General features: G+C 38.4%; 1 protein-coding gene across 4 annotated transcripts in view; it reads right to left on the minus strand.

The window, feature by feature from the left end:
• LOC134224745 (rab11 family-interacting protein 4B) overlaps window positions 1-26,070 on the minus strand; it is a 330,754-nt gene that overhangs the window by 198,254 nt on the left and 106,430 nt on the right. For 3 of the 4 annotated variants that reach the window (XM_062704294.1, XM_062704293.1, XM_062704292.1), the window contains exons 3-6: window positions 18,695-18,817; window positions 10,325-10,460; window positions 10,061-10,138; window positions 9,503-9,550 (exon numbers count right to left, since the gene is read on the minus strand). In XM_062704294.1, the coding sequence (XP_062560278.1) occupies window positions 9,503-9,550; window positions 10,061-10,138; window positions 10,325-10,460; window positions 18,695-18,803 (371 nt within the window). In that variant the 5' untranslated portion in view covers window positions 18,804-18,817. The remainder of the gene's footprint in view (window positions 1-9,502; window positions 9,551-10,060; window positions 10,139-10,324; window positions 10,461-18,694; window positions 18,818-26,070) is intronic. The other variant, XM_062704295.1, reaches the window with a different exon arrangement.

A 26,070-nucleotide genomic window follows, 5' to 3' on the forward strand; every position in this document is an offset into this window, starting at 1 on the left:
CCATAATAAATACCTACTGATACGAATATTAGCGTTGCCACCAGTCGGCATTGTTGTGCAAATGTAATGAGAAAAATGGCGAGAATAGCACATGAATATGCAAAAAATAACTCGCTACACGATATGCCACCGTATACGGACGATATATCGTCATTCAGGAGCATAGGAGCCAGTAATTAATTCGAACATATTTTAAAGTTTAGGAGAGATTGAATAAATTATAACTAATGATTGTTTTCAAATCATATTATTTTTACACGAAAACCGTAATTACAAAAATAAAACTACCTCATCAAACGAAGACGAGGAAATTTTAACGAAAATTTCTTCAATGATTTTCTGATTTTTAAGTATTGAGCTTCTTCTTCTTCTTCTTCTTCTTCTTCTTCTTCTTCTTCTTCTTCTTCTTCTTCTTCTTCTTCTTCTTCTTCTTCTTCTTTGAGTATTTGATTTGTAGTCCTGTTTAAATTATTCCTTCGAATGATTCACTAATAGATAATTTGTAGGGATGTTTTAGTAAACGGCGATATCATTTTTGCCCTTGAATGTTCAAACGACGATCAAGCCGTTCCGCTGGTGTGATCAAGCACGTGCGTCCCGAAGCTTTTACGGTTCGCGCACACATTTGGATCTGAAATATAACAGCGATCAACCTACACCAACTGAGTCTTAGAGTAAATCAGCCCAAAAGGTATGTGGGAAATATTTATTAGCATTTTGAATTTTTGTGTAATAATCTACGCGATTCCAAAACAGATAAAATAAAAAGATTAAATGCTCCAAACAATTCCGGTATAGGAAAATCATTTATCAACATCCCAACATCAACACCATCCCGATCACACTTTCGGTTCATAACTGTGCAACAGTAAATTCGTTACAATTATTATTAAAAGAAAATATGTTTTAGAAGGTACGTTAAATGCTGGACAATACGCACTATTGGTACTCGGTATACCTGTAGGAAAAAAAAGACCCCATTGATTGGTCCTCAGCCTCAGGTCGCTCAGCAACTCCTATCTCTACCTCTTCGTGGTGCCAGCCGAATAACTTGAAGGATAATCGCGTAACCAACTGCGGTGATAATTTTGATCATATGCTGACAAGAAGAAGGAGGGGTCTCCGGAGGTGTCAATCTGATCTACCGAGGAAGCGTGGCTAACAACAGCAGCGTCTGGTCTCCATGTTAGGGGCGCTATGGGAATTTAAGCGGCGATTAATAAAAAACTCGAATTTTACCAATCATATTTTCACTATTTTTCGGAAGTAGATACACAAGATAAGAGAATCCCAAAATGTTAGGTCCCTACGAGGTCATTGACATGTTGGGCATCAAAGCTGAAAAAATGTTTAAAAACGCTCATTTTGCTTCACTTCACCCCAGTATAAAAAAAGCTTTATTTGAGACAACATGAAGGTTTATATGCAGGGGTTGGACAGAATGATCGGGACAGGTAAATTTTTGTCAAAATGCGAAAAATGACCATAATTCTGTGAAATATCAACCGATTTTCATGATTCTGCCAGGGTTGGACGGGAACATTCATATAGTTTTGGATCAAATTTATGTACAGACTGTCGGATACCAGAGATATTCCGGATTGTTTGAGGGCATGTCGGGAATGCCACTTTTTGGTCACATGTATTTTTCCTTTGTGGAATTTTAGTCATTTTTTATATTTTTTGCAGATACTAGAGCTTTTCCTGAGCTGATCAACAGTTGATCAGTCAACAAACACCTGAGATATGGCCGTTCTAGGGAAATCCGTCAAACCAATTCCGAGCAAAGTGGCAAAGTTATACTTTTTTAAATACTTCAATTCGGTTGTCAAGCTTCATAGTTTATTATGGCCCATAATACAACTATGGGGGAACATGACCCATTGTAATTGTAATTCGCACCATATTAGGGAACGTATATTTCCATGATGCAAGTTTTTCTTAAAAAGATTTATAATAAAACAAATCCATTGGGTATTCCCAAAAAAAAATCCTTGGGCATTAGGAACATGTTTTAGTGCAAATTCCAGATATTTTTATTTTGCGAAAGATCAGAAACATTTCACTTGGAAATTCAAATAAATCTTCTGTGGATATGCAAACAATAATCCCGTGAAAATTCATAAGCGTTTCTAAAACTTCAAATTGTCTCCGATTATTTACCGTGGGAAAAGAAAATATTTTTTCGACAAAATTCAGATAAAGTTATAAAATAATTTTGTTAAGCTTCAAATAAATTCTCCGTGAGAGTGTAGAAAAAATATTCAATAAATAAGAGAAGCATTTCCCGAAGGATTAAAAGGAAAATTTATCTGATTTTCCTAATCAAATTATTAAGATATGACCGCCGTCACCACTGACGATTTTCGGACCGATGCACACCTCTAAGACAATTGTTAATGGCAACATTCGCTCCGAAATGCAGTGAATACTATTTGATTGGACTATTTATCCTCATGGGTGCATTTAGGCCATTCTCTCCTATACCAACTATATTTGCATTATTACAGGGCTCACAGAATCTTTTTTTTGTAATTTGTGACGGAAAACATCTTTTACACACCACTCTTTTCTCTTAGATAACTCAGAAGGGAAACGAATATAGTACACGCTAAGTTTTATCTACTCAGTGACTAAGTAAAATTGCATTGTCTTCTCTTTTAATCCCATAGAAATTTTACTGAATATCAGTCAAAAGTAGGATTACTCAAAATTATGAGTAGTCTTGCGAGCAAATAAAATTTTCAACGTCACTGGAAGTAAGCGAAACATTTCCCGTAACACGGTAGATCACTTTGACGTAGTGTGTTGCGGTGTAAGATCTACCAAACAGAGCCCTAGCCTAATCCATTTTTCTAGCTAGGGCAATAAGTTGTGGTAATTAAGGATTCATCGTATTTAGTCCTCGCTACCAACAGCAGTCTCAGAAATAAAACATAATTAATGTTACCTTGCAGACAGTTGAAAGACTCAAATTCCTCTTGTTTGAGGCTAAACTGTATGCAGCGGAAACAACTTTTCAAGCAATTAGTTAAAAAACCTCGGTACCCGGTCCTAGGCTGAACTGACTGCTGGAAAAATCGAGTTAGGGGTTTAAATACGTACTAACTCTTCTTGAACTGGTGAACAATGGTAGTGAGAGGAACACACGGAAGTTCTTATTACTGAACAAATTCTCTTGCGTGAAATGGTCTTGTAGACAGAGCTAAATCCCGGGTTTTAAGAGTTTCACTGGTGATATTCTAGAAGCAAGACAAGGATGTGGCTAGGGCTCCGATGCATGGCCAAAAACAGTATTACTGTTCTGTTTTCTCAAGAAAGGATTGATTTCCTATTGATAAGGGGCGCGCCTTCAATGGGATTGCTCTCTATGAAGGGTCTAAATAGCGGGACCTTGTCATGGTGGTCTTGAGAAAACAAAACAACAACTGTATCGAAACCGATACTGCATTGCTTCTCAATAGCACTGGAGTAATTCGACATGCACCTAAACACTAAGGATACGGGTAACGCTACAATAGATCTAATAATTGGTCGCAGTGGCACACCCGAACAGGAAAAAAAAAGCGAAACATGGTTATTAATCATAAGACCTATGGTTTTTCTTTCCCGAAAAATGATTGCTCGGCGAAAATCTGCGTGAATGAGCATTCTCTTCTCGTGAGAATGAGTAAAAATTGCGATCACTGGATTAGCTGAACACCTACTTAAGAAATATTCAGAGAACTCTATGATTTGTCATAGGTGCCACGGAAGTTTTTGGAATTTTTTAGTGCGGTAGGAACAAAAAACAAAACAAAAATTATTAAGATTGTACAACGAGCCTGGAATTGAACGATCGACCACCTGCTTATAATGCAGGACCATGCTCTCTGAACTTTTAAATATTGTTCCTCCAAAATACGCAGATTTTCCGACTTGCTGTGCGTATTCATGAACGATTTTTGCTATGGGATTCGACAGCGCATGCAATCTTCAAAATTAGGGAGGCCTGACCTTCTTTCAATACCTATTCAATAAATATTTTTTTGGAGCAAACCCTTCATTACATCTGTCAAATCTACAAAAAAAAACCGCTTGAGAACAAATTTGTGTTTGGATGACTAATGAGGGATCCAGTCTTATTGAGACAACATATTTATGGCTTTGTGCTGTAAAAAAAATGATAGTATTTGTTCATTATTGGGGGAAGTTGTTCAAATTTTGCGTGGTCACTAAAAACATCTTTAAGAGGGGAAAACACATTAAATAACGGGTCGTAAAGCCACGAAGAACAGACATGGAGGCTCGAACAAAATTTCTTACAAAACATGTGAAAACAATCAACTGAACCTCAATGCCATCGACGTCGACATTGCAACTCACAATATCATTTTGCTAACCTGATTGCGCTGGTATACTCTTGCATACAAAACAACACTAGTGGACTGTGGCATTTTTTGATGATGCTAGCGCTGATTCTGCAAGTGAAAACGGCGGCGTTCCAAAGTTATTTAAAAATGAACAGGAAAAACTTATCACAACATAGCGAGTATAGCTTAAACATCTGTTCTATGTGGTTAAGCTTCTTTGAAAAAGGCTTGGAAGCCTCATTTTCAGGGGCTCAGAAGCCGCCTTTCAAGAGGCTCGGAAGCCTCTTTTTAAAAGGGCTCAGAAGCTCATTTCAAGAAGCTCGGAATCCTCCCTTCAAGAGACTCGGAAGCCACCTTTCAAGAGGCTCGGAAGCCTCCTTTCAGGAGACTCGAAAGCCTTCTTTCAAGAGGCATGGAAGTCTCCTTTCAAAAGGCTGAGAAACCTTAATTCATGATGCTCGGAACCTTTCTTAGGAGAGGCACGAAAGCCATTTTTCAAAAGGTTCCTAAGCCTTCATTCATGTTCGGTAAATTTCTTTCAAGAGGCTTGGAATCCTCCTTTTAAAAGGTCCGGAATCTTCTATTCAAGAGGCTTGGAAGCCTTAATTCATTATGCTCAGAAGCCTCCTTTCAAGAGACTCTGAAGCAGCCTTTCAAGAGGCTCGGAAGCCTCCTTTCAAAAGACTCGGAAGCCGCCTTTCAATATGCTCGCAAGCCGTCTTTTAGGAGGCTTGGAATCCTCCTTCCTAGAGGCTCGGAATCCTCCCTTCAAGAGGCTCGGAATCCTCTATGCAAAAGGCTTAGAAGCCTTAATTCATGATGCTCGGAAACCTTCTCTCAAGTAGCTCGGATGCGTCCTTCCCAGAGGCTTGGAAGCCTCCTTCAAGAGGCTCAGAAGCGTCCTTTTAAGATGTGCAAAACTTCATTTTTAGAGGCTCGGAAGCTGCCGTTTAAGTGGTTCGGAAACCTACTTTCAAGACTCTCAAGACTATCAAGAGGTTCAATGGCCTTCTTTTACGAGGCGTGAAAGTTTCTTTTCAAAAGGTTCGGACGCCTTCTTTTAAGATGCTCGAAAGCTTCCTTTCAAAAGGTTCCGAAGTCTTCCTTCGAGAGGATCGGGATTCTTTTTTTAAAAGGCTTGGAGGCCTGCTTTCATGAAGCTCAGACATCAAAGTCTTACATGAAGTTTGGAGTATAAACTTAATTTTAGTTGAAAAAGTTTCACAGAATAACGAAGATTTCAGACAAAATTTTGAAGAACCAACGCTCTACCACAGACCAGGTGTTCGCCGTACGTCAAGTATGCCAATGTGCCAACACATCATCTATTTATCGACTTCAAAGCCACATATGATACAATCGATCGGGATCAGCTATGGTAGATAATGCACGAAAACGGATTGCCGGATAAATTGATTCGGCTGATCAAGGCGACGATGGACCGGATGATGTGCAAAGTTCGAATTTCAGAGGCATTCCCGAGTCCCTTCGAAACACGCAGAGGGTTTGCCGTAACCGGTGATGTTCCGATCGAATACAGTTTGCCGCCGTACCAAACAGACTATCTACAAAACGCTCATTAGACCAGTAGTTCTCTACGGAGACGAGACCTAGACGATGCTCGTGGAGGACCAATGCGCACTGGGAGTTTTCGAAAGGAAAGTGCTGCGTACCATCTATAGTGGGGTGCAGATGGCGGACGGTACGTGGAGGAGGTGAATGAACCATGAGTTGCATCAGCTATTGGGAGAACCATCCATCGATCACTCCGCGGAAATTGGAAGACTGCGGTGAGCCGGGCACGTAGCCAGAATCAGTAATCCGGGGAAAATGGTTCTCGACAACGATCCGACGGGAACAAGAAGGCGAGGTGCACAGCGAACTAGGTGGTAGATCAGTTGGAGGACGATTTGTGGACCCTCCGCAGACTGCGTGGTTGGCGACGTGCAGCCATGGACCGAGGTGAATGAAGAAGACTTTTATGCACTGCGCAAGGTTTCAAAAACTCGTCTAGGACAAGTGTGTTGCTTGGAGTTTAATAAAACTACACTATCGGCCGACTATATTGGCCGACTATATTGAACTGTTCGACTGGACAACATTTTCGGCCGTATGTCGACCAAATTACTATCGGCCAGATGGGTTTCAGTCTAATGGTTTGTTCGGTTAAATGATGAACAACTCTCGGGCAAATGGCATTCAGCCGAACGAATTTCCACGAGGCTTCTCTCAAAATTCTTCGCGGATACTCCACTAGAAAATCCACCAGTGATTCCTTATAAAATTTCTCTAGGAATTCTTCTTAAAATTGTCACTGGAGCTCCCCCAGTAATTCCCCTTAAGAAATTAACCCGAAAATTACTTTGGGAATTCATCTTAAAAATCATTTAGAAATCTTTAGAAAGTTTTTTCAGGACATTCCTAAAAAATATGTCTTCAAAAACTTCTCCGGCAATTCCATTAAGAGTCCACCCGGAAATTCTTCTGGAAACATTTTTTTAAATCTCTCGGCATTTCTCACGGAAACTTTTTCGGAAATTCTATAACTTTGTGAGGAATACCATAAATAAATTGCACTGGAAATTCTTTCAGAAACTCTCCCCCTCTTCTTCCACGAGCTGCTCCAAGAATTCAACCAAAAATATCCAGAAATAATTACTTCAGAAAATCTTCCAGAAATTCGTCTATAAATTCCTCCGGAAATTTGTTTTGAACTTTCCCAAAACTCCTCATGGTACTCTTCAGAAAACTCTCTCAGAAACTGTTCCGGAAAATTCGGAAAAGACAGAATGCACGATGGAATAATTGCGGGAATATCTGGAAGCGTTTCAACAAGATTTCATAAAGCAAATCCGAAAAAAAAATCTAGATTTGAAATTTTTTTTAGATCATTTTTTGAAATAATATCGAATAGATTTTCTTATCGACTACCACAAGAAATTTTGGAACAGATGTCCTAAACGAGTGGAGAATTCCAAGACAAATTCGCGAAGCTGAAGTATTTACAAAGCAAGTTAAAAAAGGGTCATAAAAAAGACGTAAAAACGACCCCAGTAGTAAAAGATTTTTTTATATTAAATCATGCATGTTTTTTATGAACAAACAATTTTGTAATGATTTGTTAAATCTAATTTTAATTTTTCGCCATATTACGAACAATTAGTTTACCAGAAAACCGTCTCGAACGTCTTGCTACCGTCATGGGGTATGACTATTGGTCAACTGGGGGAGAAGAATGCGTCAATGTCTTAACTACTTAGAATGGTTATATAATAGATTGAATGTATCTGAATGATATCTGAACTGTCGATTTTTTTATTCGACGTCCAGACTATCTGTGGGAACGATGACCAATTTTCACCCTCTCTATCAAAAAAATATTAAATTTGAAGTGTATCCAAAATGTATGGATCGTTATTCCATTTCATGTAGAAAACAACGTTTTGCATAAGAAAACGCGTCTAATTGACAATCCCCCAAGATGCCGCTTAGTTTATATTAAGATTCTCAATTGTTGCATTATTATTTCCGAAAAGAAAACTAGTATCCGAACCGAACCGTAACTAACTTCGTTTAAATACAAAAAAGTTAAATCATAAAGAAAAAATGTCCCTCCAATCAGTAGGGAGAACCACGTCTTCCAGCTATTCCTCCCGCAAAAAAAAATTTGTTGATTTCAGAAAATATAAATACAAATGAATACAAACAGATGACATAAATCGCTCGAATCGTATTTTTGTGCAATTTATATTATATATACGGTATTTCAGGCATCGAATTACTTAAGGACAATCCTCACGGAATCCAAATTTAAAAATACCCGCGTTTTCAAGGGCACACTACATTTTTATTATTTCAGCTTGATTTCAGCATGACAGTTGTGCGTTGCTTCCGTATTGAGTGGTTGCCCTTGAAAACGCGAGTACTTCTAAATTTGGATTCTATCAGAATTGCCCTTAAAGCGTATGACCGATTTGAAAGAGCATGTGCCGACAGCTTCAAATAGGTCACGACGAGGCCTAACTTCGTTATTTCTGGACTAGTGAACCAATTATGGCTGGCTGCGAGCTAAGCTGGTTGATAGAGCACATATCTGTCATGAACTTTACTGTAGAGGAAATGTTTGAGGGCAGCAAAAAAAAAAAGAAGTAAAGCTAAGCGCATCAACCACGCATGTAGAGGAGAAACATGTCACACTTCGTCGCGGTTTCTTCGCTATACGAAGAGAAGCCAGGAAGTGCTAATGAGGAAAGTACCGCATTTATTGGCTTTCGTTTAGTGTTAAAGATACACGTGCTAAGTTGAGATTAATTAAATTGAAATACAAAAGGAATATATCGGACACGACATGAGATCAACATTGCAATTAAGTTTAGATATGGCTAAAGGATTTCAATCAAAATTATGATTTTAAACACAAATATCGCAAAAACTTATTTGTTTTGTGAAGTAAACAGACGTATTTCTCTTCATTTATAACTTCTGTTCTCTCTTACAGTGGTCACATCCTATTACCCATCATCAGATAAACATGTATTGATCATTTCCAACCTAATGTATAGAGTATAGGATCAAACTGCTTCAAAACTATTTAAATACTGTCTTCCATTAAAACCATTCTATCATCCTACCGTGTGACTGAACACGAAACATGCACGGTCCAACAAAGTAAATTTGCTACCAAATGCTACTGCGAACGAAAAACTTGTGTAGTGTCTTTGGCCGCTCAAATTATTCTCACGCGATGACCAACAACTAAAAAAGAAAGAAAACATTTTTGTTTTTCTCTTCTTACAAAAAATTAGGCGGTCAGTGGCAGGCCACGCGCGAGAATGGTATTAGTCCAATTCAAACTAATCGATTGACCGACCACAAAAGCGCTATCGCTAGAACAACTGCTTCTGCTACTGCTGCTGTTAAGGACAATCGCGGCAAAGTCCAAGAATGGCTACCACAATGGCCGCTCTAACCCTCACCTTGCACATAAATAAGTCATTTAATCTTATAATATCTTTACCTCCACCACTTATTAAGGTAACAAACCCAGGCCTACGCCTAGCGTACACCAATAAAAATAAACAAAAGCGTACGAATAAATATACAGAAAACGCAAATAAACTGAAATAAAATATATGCAAAACATAGCTTACTGTCGCATCGAGCCCCAGCGCCGGTTTGGCAGGTTATCATTGTTTTGGCTGTGGAGAAAGAAAAAAAATGGAGAGAAAGAGAATGGAAACGATATAAATGAGTGAGGCCGTGAGAATGAATGGTTGGTTAAATTCTTGCCTAACATTTCAAATGGAACTGAGTGACGATGAGAGAATTCCTTTGTGTCTGAGTAATCTACGTAATTGTAAATTGCGGTTTTAAAGTAAAACATATTCAGAGATTTACGATGCAAAAGAACAAGTACGCTCGAATATAATCTAAGGTGTATTAACATTTTATTTGAAAGCATTTGTTATTAAACACAGGATACAATACCCTAAGAGAACTCACTCATTGTAACACAGATCGATTTAAAAACTTTGGCGAGAATTAGTGGTATGTCTCGAAAATGCTAATTTCACTACATTGGAAACGAGCCTTCGGAAATGGGTGGTAAAGCTCGCTCGAATGGTGATAACAATGGTGCGGGAGAATGGACGAATCGTGCATGAGAAGGAAAATGCATATAAAACTAGTCCGAAGCTTTCGTTGCATACCTTTTAGGCGCACCGCGTAAGCTCATGCGGCTCCACGTGTGTCTGGTGATGCCATTGCCATTGTTATTGTTGCTTTCGCTACGGGTTGGGTAGAGGAGAATGGCGAATCGAGAATGTAAAACGAGAGAAAATTGTAATCGCAAAAAAAAGATAACTTTAATGATTTCGCTCGAAATGATAAGTTGGCAGATTCATAAGGCATAGAACTGCGAAGGAATTAATGAGCAAAATTGAAACGGTAATTAACTGCTGTGTAACACTTACCTAATGGGTGTGGAGTTGAGGGTTGGAGCCAGCTCCAGGTCCACGCCCCCATTTTCTGATATCGATATGTCGTTCTCACCGTAACATTCGAAGGATTCTCCGTCCGATAACGATGAGCACTGTGATTTGGGAGCATCTGCGTAGAAAAAGAAACGAACCAAGTTGTAGCCTTTTAGTTGTTATAATGTTTATATAAATATTCAAAACACAAAGAAACAATCAGAATTATTATTATTTTTCCTACATTTGTGACGGTAAGAATAAATATTGTCTTTAGATTATCATTATAATTATTTCAGTTATTCATCTCATAGCTCCCATATTAACCGTATTGAAAATCACATCAATTCGAATTATATTCTCAAAATATGTTTTATTTTTTAACAGTATGCGTACATACTTATTAAAGTTACAATCACCCTGTCGCGGATTTTTTTTTTTTTTTTTTCAATTTATTCATGTCATGGTCAGATGCGCAAGACCATGCTGAAAGTGGTTGGGTTCGATTCCCGGTGCCGGTCTAGACGATTTTCGGATTGGAAATTGTCTGGACCTCCCTGCCCAAGTAACAATTTTAGTTTTATGGCGCTCTTAAAGACCATTATTTACTCTACAAGAGTGCTTCAAGATGTTACTTGGGTGGGCATAAAAGTATCATCGTGTTAGTCTCATGGTATACGATTGCAAAAATGGTACCATGGCTTAGAAACTTCGCAGCTAATAGCTGTGGAAGTGCTGAATGAACACTAAGCTGCGAGGCGGCAATATCCTACTGGAGATGTAATACCAATAGAAGAAGAAAAGTTTCCATCAGACCATCAGATTATTATGATTTCTGTACTGTACTGGAACTGTAAATTGATGGATTCCGGAAATTCTAAGGAATTACTCAATCTCTCAACATCTTAATCTCTCATTCTCTCTCGGAATGGTAAAAATGGAACGTAAGCAAAAATATGCACATTCGACGACAACGTGATGCCAGATGGTATTATTCATAATAACTTTTATTTGGTTGAGAAGATATATTCTTTCATCCAAATTCCTTCCAAACACTTAAAACAATATGTTTTCACTTTTTGAAATCGAGAGAATTATAAATAACATGATAGCTTCAACGTATTAGACAGTTTTCCTATTAACAATAAAGGATTAATTTCATACTCCTGTCCTTTTGGCAACACGGTGCGGCTAGAAGTTCCTGAGCCGAGGTGATTTTTTGTTCGGTTTGAGGATACATTTTCAAATGTATTCTAATATGTTTATATAATTTCTAGTCATACGAACAAATAGAAAAGATTGACATGCGTGAGTTTAGCATTATGGTGTAGTGATCAACAGCTTCAAGCAATGACAGGGTTGTTACGGAGATCCTGAAATATTTTCCGCGCCAAATCCGCGCCGACCTAAATCAAATCCACGCCATTTCCACGCGACATTTAATCCATTCCGCGCGAACCCCGGAAAATCTTTCGTTAAAATCTTGACGCAATTTTTAAGGATTGTTTACAGAAATTCCTGTGATCGCTATAGGAATTTATGAGGAAATCGCAACAAGAATTTTTGTGAAAATGTTGCTGGGAATCTGTAAAAATTCTTCCGAAAATTCCTTAATGAATTCCTGTGGAAATCTCTTTGGAAATTTCTGCAGACATTCTTTGGTGAATTCCTGTGGATAACCTTCCGAGAATTGCTTCGAAAATTCAAGATGGCATTGCTGCGGATTTTTTTACAGTAATTCCTGTGCACTATGGGGAATTCTCATACAAATGGGCGGCTAAAAATATTTTTTCAATGAAAACTGTTTCTATGCGACATGTATTATGTGAAGGAATATTTAAGAACCTTTTTTAACATTTTAAGAGCCATCGTTAACCCTTCAAAAAATGTAACCCGCGTTCTACAATTTTTTGATATTATTTTTTGCGTGCAAAACAAACAAAACTATCGAAAAGCTAAGGTTTTAAGCTTTGAATTGTTGGTATATAAACCTTGTATTTGAAGAAAAATTACGCCAAAACATACAACTCAAAGTAAGGAATGATTTTTCATTTTCATCACTTTTTTTCACTTCGCTTGACTGAATAAACAGCGCTTCAATATTTCCCGATTCTCTTATCTAGGGTATATACTTTCATATAATATATAAATTAGACAAATTGGAGATAGTAAATTTTCCGGAAATTCCTCCACATGTTTTTTCCTAATTTTCCGGAATAAAAATGCTGCCGAAATCCTCTTTGGGCTGCATAAATGTATTTATTAAATTCTTTATAGAATCCTTGTGAAAATTCTTCAGAAGGTTTCGTAATTTTTCGGTGAGTATTTCTGCGAAAATACAATCGGAGTTATCTTAAAATATCGCAAGAAAATACTCCAACAATTACTACGTTTTTTTTTCGGAATTACCTTTTGAAAATTACATTCTAATGTTTGATTGAAATTCTGGTGAAGTATTTATTTGAATGAGGCATCCGAATCAAATTAAGGAATATTCTTATATTATCAATTGTTGTATAACCCCTTATTCGTTTTAGATGAATGCTATGAAAGCAATATAAAATCACAGACACTATATCAGAACTCCTGACGAAAAAAATGATAAGATATATCATGCTATGTGGTTCCTTTCACGATAACAATCAGAAACTGCCCAATATCTCGGGTGATCATATCCTTCAACAAACATGTTTCGTATGTGTCATGCTTTAGAATGGTTTAAAAATGACAAAAAGTGTCGCCCCTCTCCTCATAACATTTGTTTAATGAATGCTCAAAAATGTAATCATGGCATTTAATAAGGGCTTGTAAACATCCGAGAAATAATTTAAGTAATTGACTTCAAACATAAATTTTGTTCTCAATGACATTTGCTAACGAAAACAAAACCCATCTAGATAGACATCAAACTAATTTTCAAATAAACATCCTCAGCTTTAAAATTTTTTGTTAAATTTTCACCTAAAACTAAATCCGCGCCAAATCCGCGCCCTGAAATCGTTATGTAAATCCGCGCCAAATCCGCGAAAACCGCGAAATCCGCGAAAATGCAATGATTGTATCGAGCAGTGTGACGATTTTCAGGTAGGTGTTTATTACAGTTTGATACAGTTCTGTAAAAGTGGAAAGAATCACTCTGGCTCAGTGGTGTGGCAACGAAGAGCAAAATTATGAAATCTACGTTTTGCCTTTCTCGTATACAAAGTATACGTAAAGGCTATAGGATCACTCCAAACCCGAACTTTTGATAGAAGGCTCGGAGACCCATACTGTTATATACCAATCGACTCAGCGAATTGAGGTGATGTCTGTATGTGTGTGTGTACAAAAATGTGAGACACACTTTTTGGTACTTAGCATTATTCGATTTGCTCGCAACAAGTTGCAGTCGACGCGGATTGCGGTCTAGTTGTTTCCTATTAAAAATTGACCCGATCGGTCATTGCGTTCCAAAGTTATTGAAAAAACATTGTTTTTCTGCCAAGGGTCCCCTTGGGAAAAAAAATTCAAACACGAAAAAAAAATGTTCAGGGATTGCAGCAATGCATTCAAATGCCCATCAAAAAAATTGAAAAAAGTTTTTCTCATACTAATTTGAGCCACCCTAACGCACAGCCATCTGCAGAACGTGGCGCCACGGTCAGTTTCTGGAGAGCTTCCGCTGTTAGGGAACTTCTGGGTAGGGTAGATCCACCGTCGGTGACTATCCAAGTCGTCACCGCGCTAAGCTGCGGTGGACGACGGAGGTCCTTCGTAGCTTAGTAGGGAAAGCACCTGTCTAGCGAACTTGGGTCGTGGGATCAAAACCCACCGAAGGGGCGGTTACCCTCCAATACCTGCCGATGTTATAACCGTTGTTCCGGTCCGTTCCGTCGGTAGCCTGCCATTGAGACCATCGACTATTTCTCCGCCGGCCCGGTTATCGCCGTCAGAATAGGATTGATCCACCGTCGGGGACTATCCGAGTAACTCGCGATCAAGGTGGGAGCTGAATGGTTCAAGTGCATGGAAAATCGGGTAATTGGAGTAGGCCAGGTCCACCACCATGGACCAGTTAAGAAGCTGATCTTGAGCTGAGCTATGCATATGCTGACCAGGTGAAAGAGTCGGGGACTCCCAACCGCAGTAGGAGACTACCAGTGTAGGAAAAGATAAAGGGCTCAAGGCTTAAGTGTACTTACTGGCACAAACCAGAGAACCTCAATGCTTAAAAGCATACGAACTATGAAGCCACGGCTGGAAGATTTCGACAAAAACAACATACAGGCTTTAAATGAGTTTGATTGGCTTTTCTCGGTGACTTTTCAATAAAAAAGCATGTTTTTTTGCGTTACCCGCTTATGCCGTTTGTTTAGTTTGACCGAGGATGGGAAATCAAATGGTCGCATTAGCGAATTACGTCTGATGATGGCTGAAGAAAAGTAAGGTGAAACGCGTAGCTCAAAAAATGCTTTTTTTATTTAAAAGTCCCCGAGAAAAGCTAGTCAAACTCAATTAATAAAGTTAACTTAAACTAGACACAAAAATCACTTCACTTCAGTCAATTGGTATATGTGTCCCGAGATGTGTCCCACATTGCCAGGCGTCCCGGAAAACGTCCCGGATTTTATGATGAACCTGCCAAGTCTAGCAAAACTGTGGTATCCGTAGGAAATAGGACGTCAAGAATATCTGTAACAAATTCTAACAATCAGAGGAAAAAATGAACTGTAGAGGGTCTACAGAACCTGGATAATAAAATTTTGAATCTTAAATAATCTAGACATCCCAAGCAGCACAAATTGTTTCACTACTGATCATTTCACTGTGTTGCAACTATTCGGAAAGAAACAATCTTTGCGTATGTGCCACCAAACATAACTCTCTTGCAATCTAAAAAGCGCAAGAGGTGGAGCCTACGGAAACATCCTTCGATTGCAGTAAAATTGCAATATTGTTGCAAAATACTATAGCGGAAAAAAAATAAAATAAAAATATAAAACTGGATTCGATTTATGGATCTTGTGATTGATAGTCCTTCACTCTACCACAGCTCCATTCAACACTTCGAAGGGACTGCGTGTTGACTTACAATAAAAACCATACGATTATGAAGTTTTGTACTCGGGTTTTCTGTTACTTCATTGCACCATCACAGGAAAAAATTGTAAGTTGTCAAAACGTTTAACGATGCTAAATTAAACATGAAGACACATTCAACTTATCTGCAACTTAATTTTAACAAACAATTAAATTTTGAAAGACGCATTGAAGTTACATGGTAAAAAATATGCAACTTAATGATTTTGTTTCGTGTTTGCAACATGAAGTGCAGTATTCCTTGTTTGTTTGTTTCCAAATGTCAAACACGTACTGCATTGCAATTTCAATGAAACATTGATCACAATTCGAACGTTTTTGACATCTTGATGCAACTTTTTCGTGCTTTGATGTTTTTCTAATGCCTTTAATGAAACTGAGTAGAAACATAGTGATTTTAGGAAGATGTTGCGTGTGCTACTTGGGATTTCCCGTAAGTATAAAAGAATCTAGGGATTCTGAAGGATCAACAAAAGATCGCAATCTTCTATTGCAACGATTAGCTCATTGTACTCTTAGTATAAATTAGGTAAAGTGTAGTTTAAGTTGAAAACATTATAATTCCTACATGATTCTCAACCAAAGGAAAAATTCTAACTGCCAGAGGCAATTGAAATGTATTTATAATAACTAAAAATGTAATATAGCAAATAAGGATGATAGTGTTAAGAAAACACGAAACACCTAGTATAAGAGATGAATGCATGTATTAGATGTAATTAGCAAATAAAATTAGTTAAAAAAAACAGCGATTTCAACAGTGCTGGTTCTCTCACATGGCCCCGAAAGCACTTGCCGCTCGCTTTCGTTGTCAATCGAATCTGTATCTTCATTAGTTTCATCTACTCCCTTTCGCTTCGGGTAGTATAATTAATACCGAAAAAAGCCAATAAAGTAATTTCGATAAAGGTACGCGGTGATTAGAAACGATCCAAAAACGGTTTTACCGACAATGTCATTTGGCCAAAAAGAACACATTGCCGAAAGGGACACAACATTTTCGAGCAAATGGTCCTTTCTGCCAACGACTGCCAACCATAATTTTCGGTCAAATTGCCCTTTTTTCAAACGGCATTTCCGCACAATTGATCTATTCAGCCAAACGAGTTTTTCCCTAGTGGCCTTCGGCCAAATGGCTTTCAGCCGCAAGAGTTTTGGAAAAACGGGTTTTCCTCGGCTATTAACACGTTTTCTGATGTCGAAATTCCAAAATAAAGTCTTATGGTGCTCATATTGCTCGATGTACACATATATTTATATTTCCTTTTTTTAATATCCAAAGAATTCACTGTTTCTTTAAAATCGAGTAATTAGCATCATGCAAGATATTTTGGTTGATAAGAGAATACACCTGATTCTTTTTTTACACAGGAGATGCGTGCCGTTGTATTTTGAGATACCGTGTAAAAAAGTCGCGCAAAAGATATCCGCGTAAAAAAAGTGACCGGTTCTTTGAAAATATGGGGGATGCATTCTGTGTAAAAAAAGTCGTTTAGGAAAAAATCCGTGTGAAAACAATCCGTGTAGAAAAATAATCGAATTTAATCCCTTTCAATTAACACTCAAGAACGCGCGCTGTTGTATTTTGAACAATAACCATCGCACACGGTACATAGCACGAGCGAGCCTGCATGATCGTTCCAGGACCGCGCGCTTGCTGAACGGTTAATAACTTAGGACAATGCTAATAGAATACTAAGTTGAAAAGGCAGACCAAGGTTCAGTTGGAATGTAGAACCAGAGAAGAACAACAATTTTGTGTCCCAGATTTGCCCAAGAAAATTCTGGTCTCTTTATTTTAAATAATGCAAAAAAAAATTAAAAAAAAAACTTTCAATGCCGAATGTGATATGGTAGCCAAGAATAGTGAAGACTTTACCGAAACACCTAAACCGGTTGTAGTCGTGATATTAGTATCAAACAAAGACACATTCTATGCACCAAGAACCCTGACCTACATATTTACTCTTCTAAGCTCCTACCTTCCAGCAGTAATATACGTAGGTACATAGGTATTTATCGTCATTCACTTCATTTCCATTTCCCTACAAGTTTTCCATTGTACTTTTTTTATTAGTACTGACAAGCACCAGGAAACATGTACATCACACACACAGCACGCCAAACAAACGAACGTCATATTGTCATATGCATTAACCTTGATGGTTTATTAATGTGATAATAGCTTCGCCCTGATTCCAATTCTTTCTTCGAGCAATAACATGAACCCTAATTAGGGGTTTATTGATTGCAATTTTAAATCGATGCATGGCTCTTTTCTTCGTATACGGGGAAGCCATATTCGATGGTCTAGAAGAAAATCGCGACGACCACTCTACTTTATTGCATTCAACAACAGTTCAATCAAAGCACCGAAAGCATTCATTTGGCTCGACTCAACTGCCATACACTTACATTTCAAGGTCCAACAAGTTTCGTTTTGTTTTGATTTTCACTTTTCACCGCAAAAAATGAAGCTTGACTGATCCGTGAAATAATACTCAACAACAGTGCAGTTTAGTCTGGTTCAGAAATATAAAACTGATATTTTGTTTCTATGAATATTTGAGGTCGATTGTTTATTAAAGCCCAAGCATGACTATTCGGTGCATCGCTTGAATGGTAATTTTTTTGTGTTCTCCACAAGAGAAATAAAAAAGCGAATCAGTCTACTGCGGTATGCATAATAGCGTAGAGCTAGCGTATCGTTCACTGTTGGGTACGTCCCATGATCAGCGGTCCACTCGTGAGCATCTCCACCACATTGACGGTAGCTGGCAGCGACTGTGATAAAATCTTCCCTTCGATCAAATTCGCGGTCAGCGAGAGTGAACACAAATGACTCCCCGCAATTACAGCGCAGCGCGTATTAAAACCAACAACGAGCGTGTACAATCACAGAAGCTTATCTTTTCGTACGTAAATGATTTGATTGCATCAGGTAAGTTGCATGAAAGTGAAATCCGGCGGACTTAATCCATCATTTCTTCGGATATGGAGATTTGCAGGAGATGGCGTGCTTGAAATAAAGTGCGGCTTTCTCCAAATTTGCGTGCGGTAATCAAAACAACGGATAAGACATTTTCAATTGGTTATTTGGGACTTATTGCTGGGTTTTAGTTTGTTTATGTCATTGAATATCTAAGTTGACGGGTTCAATATCCTAATATGGGAACGTCCTCTAATTATGAGTCATCACGCTAAGCTTCTCCTACACTTTTTGTATGATGTAATTTATGAAAGTTTGCCCATTTTCTATTTAAACAATACATCGTTACGAAAAAAACTCACCTGTACTGGGCGGACTGGACGGAACCGGACTAGAGTCCACCGAGTCCGCCGTTATTATAAACGACGGATGTTGTGTTTTGGAACTCTTGGAGGGGGATGGTGCCATCATCCCGTTAGTGGAATCTGAAAAAGACGACAGAAAAAGAAATTAGAATCCACTGATATAAGTTAAAGCACTTTCCTTTTCTGTTATCAAATGATAACTCGTCGTTTGTTTGACGCTTTTCCAAGCAGCGCAATTACACTGCTCACACAGTATGCCGATTAAAAACGCTACGTGGGTGAGAGTAATCATTAAAGCAAAATAAATATCATATACACGTACCATTATGTTCATCAACAAAGATGCTGCAATAAGTCTTGGGGAAAATTCTTTTGTAAACGATTACTGCAACCAGTGACACAAATTTATCCACAACCAGCGAAAAGATCACTATCAAATCATAACAGCCGGAGAAGTCCACCAAAGTCATTGGTGCAGAAAACCGGTGAAGGTGGCGACGACTGTGGGGTAATTGGAGAAATTGCACATTGGCGTGTGGAAAAGCACAAAGCAAAGATTACGGACTGCTATCAGGGTTTTCCCAGGAGCCGGGGAAAATACCTCGACGCGGGTTGTTTACTATGTTTGCTCGAAGAGAGCGCTGTTTGGCTACTGAGAAATGGGTTACCTGGTAGGACATTAGGAACCTCTCCTTTGTCGTTTCCTTTTTTTTGTTGAGGCGATTGCAACCCACAAGTGCAATGCAATATCCATCAATAAGTAGCATGTATTAGGTAATAGTATTGGGGGCACGAGCAACTTGGCGTTGCAGTGACTGGTGAAAGTAGTTGTGCTTTATTTAAACATTTTGAAGTTATATAATCATTCTTGTCAGTTTGCTTGCTCAAAAATATGAATGAAAAGAGTTTTAAATACTAATTGAGAGAGGTTATGGTCCCACTTTTTTATCATTCAAATAATGGTATTAATAAGCATTCTGGGAAACTTATTAGCATAGCGGTAAAATGCTCGACTACAAAACAAGACAACACTGAAGTTGCATGGGCTTGATTGTCGGTTCGGCTTGACAATTTTCAAATTGGAATTCTCTCGACTTCATGGGTGATAAAAATATCAAGTCAGGCTCATGATATACTGCATGCAAAAATGGTAACAATGGCATAACAAAGTCACAAGTGAGGACAACAACAAAAATGAAGAAGCTATTCAACACTCTTGAAATACTATAACCATAAAAAACGAGATATTTACGCTTTGACAAAATATAGCTACCCCAAATATTGTAGATCTCCAAAACACTAATAAAAAAAACCCGTCGAATGCAACTTATCGGGAGCAAATCGGTTAAGGATGAGTTCCAAAAAATCAATGTTTTTTAGAACACATGCATACATACACACACGCACACACAGACATCACCTCAGTTTGTCGAGTTGAGTCGATTTGTATATGACACTATGAGTTTTCGGAACTGATGGAAAACATGATAACTCTGTGAACAATGCGATCCTTAGCATTTTCGGATTTTTTTTCTTTGAACAAAGAAAAAGAGCTTGTAGCCCATGGGCTACATTTTCATCAAAGCATACACGCTTTGAGATTGATTACCTAAAGATAGGTTTTTATTTTACCTAACATTAGGTAATGGATGTTTTCTATTATAAATATCGGTAAAAATTAGCGATAATTCTCGTTTCTTTTTGCCTATTTTTAAGTATTTGACAATTAATTGCGTATTATTCGGCAACTCGGCCGTACGAAAACCATTTTTTTTGTTAAATATCTTGGCTGTGCATTAGAATGATTCAAATTTTGACTTTTTTGCCCCCCGATGCTCAAACGATTGCATTTGCCATTTCAATAATCCTCCTACATTTTTAGCAAATTTGGATGTAATTTGATTGTGCACACGTCATTTAAAGTTTCTATGGAAATTACTGTGAAAATCGACCCTTATGTGAAATACAGTTCCGTGAGGTTGGGGGTTCCGTAGCGTAGTTGGCTACACGTTCGCCTTACAAGCGGATGGTCATGTGTTCGATTCCCAACCCCTCCACTAAACCCTCGTCAGTTGTCAGATCCACAGCCCATACGGTGGCGTTTGGGAGACGCGCCTTACCGTCACGGCTGCCTGATGACAACTGACAACTTGTTCTTCTCGGAGGCGATCATTGGATACACGACATGGACAAACGGACACAATGGACTCACGATAAAATGGACTGGCAACGACAACAATAATGAATAATGGAAATCTAAAAATAGATTCTGTGTGGATTCTGTACAGCAGAATACCACAGTAGATCTCGGCACAGTAGCGGTTAAGAAACACAGAGTGCCTACCAAATAAAGAAAGGAATAAAAAAACGAACAGTGGGTAATGTCTGTGACATAACCGCGAAGTAGACGTAGGACTTGACTTGACCATGCCTTTAAATATGTATAATATATCCAAATCTCTCACGTCACCTAATTTGTATAGAAAATCGGCGATAACAGCCCAAAAATTATTATAACAATTTTCATGAGCAATATAGGAAAAAATATCTCAAAAAGAAAAGCTCTCAATCGATTTTTCATCTAATAGTGAAATTTTTTGTGATTTATTTCATTATATGTCACAGTTCTTGTTATCTAACGGTTATGAAAAAATCTTGAAAATCTGCTATTTGCGTATAACATTTTATCTCTAGATTATTTTATAATTTTTAAGAACTCTTTAGTAAGTCTATCAATGGCTCTCAGAAGAACCGCATGCTTTGAAAATAAACATTTTCTATGTCCATCTGTTGCGTCACGTTGCAGTGGATTGTAAAACTAATGTTGGGTGCTCCGGGTGAAGCGCGAAACCAAAGCTGTCTTCATGCAGTGTAGGTATGTGCCGACGTGTGTTGTTTCTCCAGATGGAACCAGCGGGATACGAACTGCCGACCGATGAACCGGTGACCAATTGCGAGCATTATGCCAGCCGGCCTAGGCTCGACTCTGCTGCTGTTGCCGGTATCTGCTCGGCATTGCTGCGGTGTCGGGTCTGTGGGGTGGACTGCTTCTGGAACTTCTTCTACTGCTGTACTGATTGCTATGCTTCGGCTGATGTTGGCCTCGACTCTGCCGGGCCGAAAAAGTGGATAGTATGGACGATGCTGCCTTGCTAAAAGGTGTGAATGCTGTCGAATCGATATTACTGTTACTTGGCTTGTCCCGGTCAGAATGAAAGGAAAAAAAATCACGTTGCGCTATTTTATGCCTTCTCGTCAGACCCAGCAGCAGCTCATTCGCAGCTTCGACTGAAGGGCCTCCGAGTCCATGCGATATCGACTGAATAAGGAAATTATTTAACTCTTATAGCCTTGAAAAAGGCTGTTTGTTTCGGCTTGGTCCAACTAATAAGAAGGACTGAATGCTCTGTAAGCGAATGCACTTTTCTTTTATACTTAATTTTGAATCGTCTTTGCTTCCCGATTGGTCGGCCAATCAGTGAGCGTCTTGTATCCCGTTCCTTTGTCAGCCAAAGCGTCATCATCATCGACGCGTTCGTGATGGGCTTCTTCTTCTTTCTCTTGTTGCTCGCTGCTGACGTCTATTTCCTAACGGGACTTTTCGCACGGTACAGGCCACAAGCCAGGCAATCGAGCTAAGAATTGCTGTTCAGGTGGGATGTGCGGAAAATTTAGGATTGGCAGTCCGGTGGGAGAACATTCAGTCACGTTCGCTTTGTGCGCGAACAGTATCAAACAATGTTTTTCTATATAAATCGATTGATAGCTTTTCATTTTGAAATATATTTTTTAAATTGCTCACGAAAACTGTTACATAATAATGTTTGGGCTGTTATCACCGATTTATTTATCTAAATTAGATTATGTGAGAAATTTGGACATATTAAGTGTCTTTAAAGGCATGGTCAAGTCTAGTTTTGCCTTTCTCGCACAACAAAGTTGTACCGAAAGGCTATCATTTCACTCCGAAAACGAACTTTTTATAGAAGCCTCTGAGACCCATAGTGTTATATACCAATCGACTCAGCTCGACGAGCTGAGCACATGTCTGTCTGTCCGTGTGTATGTATGTGTGTATGTATGTGTGTATGTGTGTTAAGGTGGCTCAAAAAACACTTTTTCAAATTTTTTGATGGGCCGCCCTCTTATTCGGTTCTATTTGTTGCCCTGATGCTCTGGACAAAATTTCAGCCAAATCGGTCAACGTTTGGGCAGTGCTAAACTCGTTGAAAGTTTATATGGAAAAATGTATGCAGAAACATCCAAAAACAGTGATTTGCAGTTGGACGGCACAATTTACGATCAAGAACAATGATACTCATTCAGTTCTTATAGAATTAAATACAGCATGTTATGCTGAAAACCGCGAGAAGATTCGAGTTTATTAGGCAAAGATATTAGCATTTTACTGGAGTGTTGTAGGGGTGAATTTATTTCTTTTCAAAGGTAAAAGAAACGAAATTTGCTCAAACCGCGCTTCAGAGAAATGCTAATAACTAAGCCGGGCAAACTCTAATCTTCTCGCGGTTTTCTGCATAAAATTCTGTATTAAATTCTTCATAATCTGAATGAGTATCGTAGTTCTTCTTCGTAAGTTGTGCCGTCCAACTGCAATTTACAGTTTTTGGATGTTTCTGCATACATTTTTGCATATAAACTTCCAACGGGTTTAGCACCACCCAAACATTTACCGATTTGGCTGAAATTTTGTCCAGAGCATCAGGGCATCAAATAGAACCGAATAAGAGGGCGGCCCATCAAAAAATTGAAAAAAGTTTTTCCCATACTAATTTGAGCCACCCTAATGTGTGTGCACAAAAGCTAAAAAAAAACATTAGACAACTTTTTGTATAGTAATCCTTAACCGATTTTCTCGCAACAAGTTTTATTCGACAGAGGACAAAGCCTTGTTGATCACTATTGAATTTGATAACGATCGGTCATTGCGTTTAAAAGTTATGAAGAAAATGGTACACCGAACCATAAAGGCCCCATATGAGGTTGGTGTCTTAACTAATTGCGAGAAAGGCATCACCAACGCTAGGTGGATTAATCTGGGTTTTTCGTCCACTTCGCGGTCACAGTTCTTGTTATGTCACGGTTATAAAAAATCTTGAAAATCTGCTATTCGCGTTTAACATTTTATCTCTAGAAAATTGGATTTGACACCCAAGTACATTTTCTAACGCGGAGGGTATTTAAAACTTTGATATTAGGGTTTCTTACCCCATTCCCGGCCTAACATGCATACGACTGCATTATTTAATTGATATTTATGACAGGAAGCATTTTTTCCTCAATTTCGTGGGCCGTGCAATACTGCAATGGGGTTAACTTCTGCTTAAAAATAGCTTTTCTTGGTAAACATTGTTTGAAAAGGCTTTTATTTGATTTAAATAAACGATGTCCAGCACTAATTTCAGTCATAGCGATTTCAAATCCGGCCCACTTCCAAACTAGTTCCCGGCCTAAGCAAAATTTCGCTCAATCTCTCAACATCTTACTCTCATTCTCTCTCGGGACGGTAGAAAATGGGACGTAAACAAAAATATGCACGTTTAACGTCGACATGATGCCAGATGTTATTATTTAAAATAATTTTTATTTGGCTGAAAAGATATATTCGCTCATTCAAATTACTTCCAAACGCTTAAAAACTATATTTTTTTCACTTTTTGTAATCGAGAGAATTATAAATAACATGATAGCGTCAACGTATTAGATAGTTTTCCTATGAACGATGAAGGATTTTTTTCATACTAAAAAATCCTGGCCTTTTAACAGCACGGTGCGGCTAGAAGTTCTTATGCCGAGGTGATTTTTTTTTGGTTTGAGGATACATTTTTAAATGTATTCTAATATGTTTATATTAGTTCTAGTGAAACGAACAACTAGAAAAGATGAAAGTGCGTGAGTTTAGAATTATTGTGTGGTGATTAACAGCTTCAACCAATGATTGTATCGAGTACTGTGGCGATTTCCAGGTAGGTGTTTATATGAAAATACTGTTTTGTAAAAGTGGAAAGATTCACTTCGGCTCAGTGGTGCAGCAACGGAGAGCGAATGTTCGAAATCTACATTTTTGTTTTCTATAATTGGACCAATTAGGAGTGAAATAAATGATTAAAAAATATTTAGTATTGTGCGAAATAAACGGGAGACTTTTTTTAAAATTATCAATCATAAGCCTACGGCTTCCAAAAAGTATAAATCTTTAGTTTTCTGTGCAGTGAGCCGGGAATCGGGTCCATAGGCCCAAGTAGTGATTTACCCTATATATATCAGTGGCTCTCAGAAGAACCGTTTGCTTCAAAGAAATACATTTTCTATCTCCATCTGTTGCGTCATGTTGCAACGGACTGTAAGGCTGATGCTGGGTGCTCCTGGGTGGAGCGCAAAACCAAAGCTGTCTTCATGCAGCGTATCCGCTTGACGTGTGCTGTTTCTTCAATGGAACCAGCGGGATGCGAATTGCCTTAATGCAGCATGCGACGAACCAGTGACGAATGCCACCCTATTGCGAAAATTATTTTAACTCTCTTGGCCCTGATAATGGCCCGTTTACATATGAGCTAGTTCTAGCGGACAATGGACTATCCGACAATACTAGCGCGATATTAGCACAATGTAAACAGGAATTGTCCTCGCTAATAAGCGTTTACATTATGCTAATTTCGTGCTAGTATTGTCGTATAGTGCATTGTCTGCTAGAACTAGCTCATATGTAAACGGGCCATATGGTCAAACTGGGACAAACGCTATTATCATTCAAAATCTTTCAACACAGCGTAACGCGGTCGAATTAGAAATATTGAATTGACACCCGGTATAGTGAAGAGAGACGTAAGTCCTACGTCAAAAAAAAAAAGTTCCGTGAGGTGACCCATGAGTATTCATGTATAATCAACACATTGACTACATACACTCAGCGAACTGGACTAGCGAAATTCATAACTGGCGCCTTATGAAGCTTCGTCTGAATATTCCACCAACAGTGCTTTTTATATGCAGTTACCTTCCCAAGTCTTCAAGCGTCGATGGGCGTGTGGTCTACATATCGGCCTCCCGATCCCGACGTCCATGGTTCGAACCCAGTCTGCCGCACTTTACTTTTTTTTAAATGTAAATCATCATTCATAAGGCAACATATTGAAATTCATACCGATTCCTTGTGGCAAATTTTCATAAGGCGTTTGATTGGAAATCATACGTCCAGTTTCCTCAGTGTAGAATACTTCGTAAGCTGGAAGGCAGTTGTTGCGAAGCGATTTGTCGTTTGGAAGCTAAGTTATAAAGAAAACAAAAATGCTCATTATTGATATTGATGTTATTCTTTTACGTGTTAAATTTAATTTCCCACGATTTAGTATTCA

This window comes from Armigeres subalbatus, chromosome 3, assembly GCF_024139115.2.
Source record: "Armigeres subalbatus isolate Guangzhou_Male chromosome 3, GZ_Asu_2, whole genome shotgun sequence".
Taxonomy (NCBI): domain Eukaryota; kingdom Metazoa; phylum Arthropoda; class Insecta; order Diptera; family Culicidae; genus Armigeres; species Armigeres subalbatus.